The 7,893-nt window shown below is 34.8% G+C and overlaps 1 protein-coding gene across 5 annotated transcripts; it reads right to left on the bottom strand.

Annotated features, from left to right (window-relative positions):
- Nucleotides 1-620: 620 nt before the first annotated feature.
- LOC120150312 lies at nucleotides 621-5,700 on the bottom strand. 5 transcript variants are annotated; one of them, XM_039163004.1, is made up of 7 exons: nucleotides 5,515-5,700; nucleotides 4,215-5,195; nucleotides 3,801-4,046; nucleotides 2,959-3,303; nucleotides 2,341-2,418; nucleotides 1,780-2,277; nucleotides 621-1,497 (listed from the first exon to the last, which is right to left on the bottom strand). In XM_039163004.1, the coding sequence occupies exons 1-7, from the start codon at nucleotides 5,680-5,682 to the stop codon at nucleotides 943-945; spliced, it is 2,871 nt and encodes a 956-aa protein (XP_039018935.1). In that variant the 5' UTR covers nucleotides 5,683-5,700; the 3' UTR covers nucleotides 621-942. The 5 variants fall into 5 exon arrangements, with proteins under 5 accessions (XP_039018935.1, XP_039018934.1, XP_039018932.1 ...); XM_039163003.1 differs by having other exon boundaries at nucleotides 1,780-2,418; nucleotides 4,215-4,692; nucleotides 4,729-5,195; XM_039163001.1 differs by having other exon boundaries at nucleotides 1,780-2,418.
- Nucleotides 5,701-7,893: the final 2,193 nt, after the last annotated feature.

Here is a 7,893-nt window from a genome sequence, read left to right as displayed (position 1 = left end):
TCACATGTTAAAAACTATTTAAATTATCACCATATGTTAAAAATTATTTAAACTCAGTCACCGCATTGTAAAGTAATGACTAATTCAAGGAAGTGGTCGATAAATTCAACGCTAATTGTATATCAAACCTACACTAGAGCATAAGACAATATTAAAAGTAGTCCTTAACATTTAGTTGCATACAATTTGAGACCCTATTATCTTCTTAAATTATTCTCTCTCAATATTTTAAAATTTTAATTAAAATGGCCCTTATTTGGCCCTTTTGTAACTTTATTAGAGAAGGTTATAGTAAATAATCAATTAACCATTTTCATTCAAATAAAAGTTAACTAACAATTTCTACCAAATAAGAATTATTTGGACTAAAAGTGAAATGTCAAGGGTTAAACTAATTAAAACACGGAATAAAGGTTAAAATGACAAGATGGTCAAACATTAAGGGCTTTTGTATGCCAATAAATTATGCTCAAACATAGTTATGATACATGACTTTACAAATACAAATAAAAACATTAAAATGAATTAATTATAATTATATATCGAGCACATACTTGTATCCAATAATTACCCAAATCCGGAATGTGAAAATAATGCATGGAAAACATTAGTATCACAAATATCATCAATAAGTTTATATCAATGCTTTCATAATATCTGTAGATAGACACGGGTAAACCAGAAGCAAGCATACAGTTTCGAAGCAGAAAAAAAAACAAAGGCTCACCGGATCGGCATTCGATCAACGCTAAGCCGTAGAAAATAGTCTGTAACAGAGCTAACACCATAGCAAGAAGAAAGCGAACGAACCAGCGGCACGGTATCAAGTTAATATGGATGTCAACTGCATAATTACTAGGTAGATTAAACAGGAAAGCACCCCTTTTTCTTTACAGAGGATTGAGGCTATCAGGAAGGAACCATTGATAATTTTTGATTCAGTCAGAGATATGGAACTTTCATAGTTGTTTCTTTGCAAATGTTGAGGTGTCCGGGTTCTTTTAGCTGGGATTTGCTTCTCCGAACATAAACCTTTATCCGCTCCGTTTGGTGCCCTTGATCCATAGGGTCTTTCACCTTAATTGATGGGGATACAGCTACGTCCTCACAGCCAAAATTTGCTTGCTTGGTCATTAATTCATATTCTAACTGCTGTTCTTGCTTCTCGAGTTCCAGACCTTTGGACATACCATCCAGTTTTGGCTCACTTTGAATGAACCTTTTAGGTGTATTCCTCCTAAGAGCTCTAGGCTTTCTAGGAGTAGAACGCTTAAGACTCCGTAAAAGGATCTCACCAGACTCCCTCGATTCAGAAGAAGCAGACACTGAGTCCGTCAGTGGCATACGTGCCTTTGAGTTAATATTTGTCCTTGATTGTGGTGCCGCCAAAGCACAAACAATAGATAAGCCCATTCGGTGTCCTTGATCCATTGAGACTTTCACTTTAATTGATGGGGATACAGTTGCCTTATCACCACCAAAATTTCCTTGCTTGGTCTTTACTTCATATTTTTGGGGCTTTTCGGGTTCTCGAAACTGCTTTTCTTGCTTCTCGAGTTCTAGATCTTTGGAAATACCATCTGGTTTTGGCTCACTTTGTGTAAACCTTTTAGATGTATTCTCCCAAAGGCCTCTAGGCTTTGTAGGAGTAGAACGCTTAAGTTTCCTTAAAAGGACCTCCCCTGACAAACCCGCTTGGTGCCCTTGATTCATTGAGGTTTTCACTTTAATTGATGGGGAAACAGCAGCCTTTTCACCGCCAAAATTTGCTTTCTTGGCCTTTAATTCATATTCTGGGAGCTTTTCGGGTTCTCGAAGCTTCTGTTCTTGCTTCTCGAGTTCTAGGTCTTTGGACATACCATCTGGTTTTGGCTCACTTTGAGTAAACCTCTTGGATGTATTCCCCCGAATACTTCTAGGCTTTGTAGGAGTAGAACGCTCAAGTTGCCTTAAAAGGATCTCCCCTGACTCCCTCGATTCAAGAGATGCAGACCTTGACTCTGTCAGATGCTTAGGTGCATTCAGGTCAATATTTGTCCTTGATCGCGGTGCTGGCAGTGCACAAACAATAAAGGAACCCCATTTTTTGTCGCGAAGCTTCCTTTTCTGGTCCTCCTCATGCTTTAAAGGTTCTTTCTTTTGCTTTTCTAATAGACGGCCAGAACGCTTTGGAAGTGAAGTCTTCAAATTTTTTACATCCCTATCAAAAGGCAATCCCCGCATGTTGGTTCTGATGTCAATTTTCAGGCCCTGTGGGTGGACTTGCTCACTAATCATCTTACATAGTTGTGGTTGCTCTTGTTTACCAGCAGATTTTTTTACTCCACTTCCACCCTCCATTTGCTGTTGTTGCTGCTCGACATAATTCTTCTCGACTTCCATGGTAGGCTGCAGGATATCATCATCATTCTTCAGTACCTTTTTGAATTCCACAAAGAACTAAATCTCAATGAGTTGTTTGTTTTGAAAGTTCAATCACAAATAAATACTACATACTGCAATCTTTGCAATTATAGAGTGTAACTGAAGAATGATGATATCCCCCGAATATATGCCAACAATGGAAACTCTTTTAATGTAATTTAACATGTAAATCAAGGTACTTAAGAACTCTGACAATTTACAACACATCATTTCTGAGGGATACTGAATGGTTATCTCAATGAAAATAATATTTTTTTTGACAGGAATGGTTATCTCAATGAAAATAATATTTTTTGACAGGAAATAATCAATTCAGACAATCCTTTTTCATACTAAGAGATTGAAAAATTACTTTAAGCGTGTAAACAGAAATAAGTGTCATCGAAAACCCAATTCACCTTTTCTTCCCAAAATAAGACCAACCAGATAAGCATATTTTACCTGTTCAGTTTATAACCATTTTACCACAACTATAGGAAAAAAAAGTATAGCTAAATGGAATACTATAAACAGTTGTTATATAAGATTAACTACCTTTCTTTGTCGTTTAGTCTTCGCTTGTCGTTTTCTCTTTAGTCCCCTTCGGTTTCGAGTCACCTTAGTTAGCTTTTCTTCTGCAACATCGACTTCTTCAGACACCTCAATTGGACCACTAAAGTTTAGTCTTTCTTCTTGAACCTCTTTAAGTGATTCCCTTCTGCCCTCGTTTTTTTCTTCTAGTTCCTCCGTTCTTTGCTTGCATGCTTTATTTTGACCACTGACTTCAACACTATGTCCTCCAATTTCCAGTGGATTCTCAGATTCCGCAACTTGGACTAAGGTTAGATCTTCCTTCTCAACTCTATCTGAAATGCTCAACTGATGATGGAAACCCTTTTTCAGTTATGTAACAATATTACCATTGATTAAAGAGTGACCTAAAATATGAAAATCTAAAAATCATCAGAAAATTAGTCAAAAGAGAGGAATTTATGCAAAACAATTATTCTATGTCAGCAAATATCACTTCTATTCGAAATGTGACACATAAATCACGGTGCTTAAGAACTTGATCATTTACGACATATTATATGTGGGAACATTGAACAGTTCTCTCAATGGAAATAATCTTTGTTCACGAGAAATGACCAATTCATACAATCCTTTATCCCACTAAGAAATTGCAACATTACAAATAAGCAGAATTCATATAATAGTGTCATAAGCGTAGTATACAGCAATAAGCATTATCAAAACCCCAGTTCTCCTTTTATTCACCCAACTAAGCCCAACCAGGTCAGTCGTGTTTTATTTGTTCAGTTCTTTTTTACGACAACTATATGAAAAAATATAGCTAATTGGAATACTATAAACAGATTTTATATAGGAAGCAAAACCTTTATCTGTCGTTTAGTGTTCTGTCTTTTTCTCTTTTTTCCCCTTCGTTTTTGAGCCACCTTAGTTAGCTTTCCTTTTGCTGCATCGACTTCTTCAGCTACTTCGTTTTGTTCTTCAAATCCCTCCATTCTTTGCTCAAATGTTTTATTTTGACTACTCACTTCAACATTAAGTCTTTCAACTTCACATCGGTTCTCAGATTCCGCAGCTTGATCGCCGTTTACCCCATTCGAGCCATCATTAGCCTCAACTTCTCTCCCCTTTACGTCACATCGATTCTCAGATTCCGCAGCTCGAACGCAGTTTACCCCATTCAAGACATCAATAGCCTCAACTTCTCTCCCCTTTACTTCACATCGATTCTCAGATTCCGCATCTTGATCACCGTTGACCCCATTTGAGCCATCAATAGCTTCAACTTCTTTCCTCTTTACTTGGACTAAGGTTCGATCTTCCTTCTCATCTCTATCTGAAATGCTCAACCGATGACTCATCTCCTCATCCTCTTTATCCAAATCATCACCATCCACTTGGACCATATATTGTTCGTTATTGGCACAATCAATCTCCTTGTGCTTCTCCAAATGATGACTCACTTCAATTTGACCACTAAAGTTTTGACTTTCTTCTTGAACCTCTGTAAGTGGTTCCTTCATGACTTTCTTTTGTTCTTTGGGTCCCTCTGTTCTTTCAAATTCACATCCATTCTCAGATTCCACAGCTTGATCAACGTTCACTCCACTCCAACCAACAATAGCCTGGACTTTTCTCCCATTTAATTGGACCAAGGTTTGATCTTCCTTCTCATCGCTAGTTGAAACATTCAATCCATGATTCATTCCCTCATTCCCGAAATCACCACCATCCACTTGGACCATATACTGTTCATTGCTGCCAGATACAATCTCTCCATTCCCATAAAGAATCTTTAACTGATGACCTGATTTGATTTGTCCGCTAAAGTTTAGACCTTCTTCTTGAACCTCTTTAACCGATTCCCTTCCAGCTTCCATTCTGTGCTCACATGCTGTATTCAGCGCATTTGCTTCAGCACTTTGTCTTTCAACTTCACATTGATTCTCAGATTCCGGAACTCGATCACCATTTACACTACTACAGCCATCAACAGCCTCAACTTCACTCCCCTTCCCTTGGACTAAGGCTTGATCTCCCTTCTCAACATTCTCGATGATCTCACCATCCACATTGATCATATACCGTTCATTACCCACACATACAAGCTCTCCATCACTAGAGAGCTTCTTCAGATGATGACTCAAGAAACTAGCATGCGCCAATGGCAAACCCATGTATTCTTTCTCTAAATGCCTCGATATAGCCTCCTCAGTTGATCCACACTCCTCATTTAATTTCAAAATTGCTTGTCGAATCATCTAAATTAGTTTAAAAAAACACAAAGAAAGGCAACAGTGAGAAGATAAATAAACAATTAAAGACCTAAAATTTCAATTCTTTTCTAAAAAGGAAACGCAGGGTTCTTTTGCCGGCATATTCTGGATTCCCAATTCAATAATCTTCCATGTAAGTATCTATATATAAAAAAACAAACAAATTAAATATCTGGGTTGCACGCAAATTCAACAAAATTTCAATAAAATTGCAAAATCCAACATTAAACTACAGGGTATTGAATGAAATAGCAAAAATTCTTTCTTGAAAAAGAAGAATAAAGAAAGGGAGACTGACGGTTACCGAAGAGTAAGGAGGGTGACTGGGGGTTTGGAAAGTAGGAAACAACTGCTGCAAGCGAAGGTGGACGAGTTCAGGGTCTATCGCCATTGAAGGGTTTGTTGAAGCAGAAAGCTCTGCGATAATGGCGTCTTCAAGATTTTTCATCCTCGAGCTACTACTGCAACGCATGGTTTATTTATCTCCAGCTTCAACTCCTTAAACCAAGACCGTGAGTCGGCAAAATTTTCGTGCTCGCCAAGCACCGTTTTTTCTTCGTATTTATTACTAGAATCCTACAAAAAGTTCATTAAAAGGTAATACAATAATTATTTTTAAAAAAGCAATAAAGTTTATTAGAATTAATTGTATATTATAAGAATAATTTATTAAAATTAATAAATTAATTAGTTCATGATAGTTATTGATTAGTATAAATAAAATTTATTATTATTATAATCTTATAAATTGATTATTTTGTTTTCACTTTGATTTTTATGTCTTATCTCAAAATTTTAATTAAGTTGATACCAATGAATTAAATGAAGGGACATTTTGATTTGTATTATTTAAGATTATAGAATGTGATTTTATATTATGATACAATATTAAGCGATTTAAGATCAACGGGTGTTGGCACAAGTGATTGGGATTCGAGAATTTGAGTTTGTAAGTTTAAGTTCGAATCCCACCATCGTCACTCTTTGTGTGTAATTTGTAAAGTCACATGTAAATTTTAATTAGATCTTAAGTATGCCCTGACCTTAAATTGGGAGAGTCACCTCTCACCTAAACTTTTTGTGTACCAAAAAGAATATATATTAAACGACCTTAATTAAGTGGACACCGAACATGTGCCTACCTTAATTAAAATAGACAATTAAAAAATAGAAATTAACTGGAAAACTTTTAAAGTTTAAAGTGGACAATGAACTTGTGCCTACCTTAATTAAGTTGTGAATCTATTACTGAGCGATCTTGGTAGTAAAAATAAGTTTTATTTTCTTTATATATCTCGAGTTTAAACAACTATATCTGGACTCTATAGAGAGAGTGTTTTGTCAATGATTAAGAAAAATTATAAATAGATACTATCTTATAATCATTTTAGATTATTAAAAAAAATCATGTAATAAATACTATGATCACAAAACACACTATCTCATCTATACTTAAATTAAAAGGATATTCATATGGAAAAGCATGACAAACTCTCGTAGAGTCAGTTCTCCATGCAATGATTGAAGACGAATACACAATCATAAGAAACACTACTGCGGTCTCTTCTCGCAGTTCCCTTATAGCTGCATATCTTGCCTCCTCACGTCTTCGATACCTCCCTGTGCTAGTAAAATCCCCAACATTCATTTTCTCTATATTTAGTGGATTCTTGTATGATCATATTCTCGTTTTCATGTTCATAAATTTGTAAGATTCCGAAAATGAATACTTGTCAAATAAGGTGTAACTCCGATTTCTTTCATCTAGTGATATTTTAAGTTTTTTTTTTAAATATTAATAAATAAGATTTTTATCTTTCTTAAATTTCAAATTTAAATATTTAATTATTTTTTATTCTTTTGGTACTCCTCTAATATTTAATTATAACTCGATATTAGTAATTCCTCAAAATAACATAAAAATGAGGTCAACGACCCATCCAATGGAGAAGCTAGCAAGGTGTGGGAGGGGGCCCGACCCCTATTTTTTTATGGTTTAATAAGAATTTTAATGTACGTTAGTTCAAATGCTTATAAAATCAAACTTCGATGTTTTTAAGTTTTAAGATTAATATGAGATAAAAATAATAAACATAATTTTTAATCATTTGATATTGACTAATGTTAAAATTTAAAATCTCAAAGGATTACAATAATATTTTAATTCTTTAGTTTGTTAGCTCGTGTAAGATCCATATCAAACCCATCCATACAAACATATATGATGTACAAATCCAAATAATGAAAAATCCTAAGCATCTGTCAGTACCCGATTCATTTTAAATCATCAACAACAACAAAATCAATTAATTCCATTGATCTGTCTCTATTTGATAACATTTTTTTTCATCCTCAACCCTTAAAATAAGCTCATGTTCCTTTTCCCTTAAATAGAGTAAGTAGAATAGGGGGCTCAAGAGAAGCAAATGAGAGCAAACACAGAATAAAAAAGATAAAAGGGTTAAGAAAGGTTTATTGTTGTCAGCAGAGATCGAAGCATGAAGTAGTGGGAGAGAGAAAAGGGCGTTGACCTTCTTAATAAAACCTCCCCCAACTCATTCCATCTCTATTCTTAATTTGTGTTGACATTTTATAACAATAATAATAATTTTATTTGAATATTAATTAGAAAATCTTTATTAAAATCTATCTGAGTTTTTTTTCATGTATGTTTTTCAATTAG

Source organism: Hibiscus syriacus, unplaced genomic scaffold (assembly GCF_006381635.1).
Source record: "Hibiscus syriacus cultivar Baekdansim isolate YM2019G1 unplaced genomic scaffold, ASM638163v2 tig00111022_pilon, whole genome shotgun sequence".
NCBI classification, from domain to species: domain Eukaryota; kingdom Viridiplantae; phylum Streptophyta; class Magnoliopsida; order Malvales; family Malvaceae; genus Hibiscus; species Hibiscus syriacus.
Note: the sequence above shows the minus strand (reverse complement) of the source record. Positions and strands in the feature narration are given on the sequence as shown.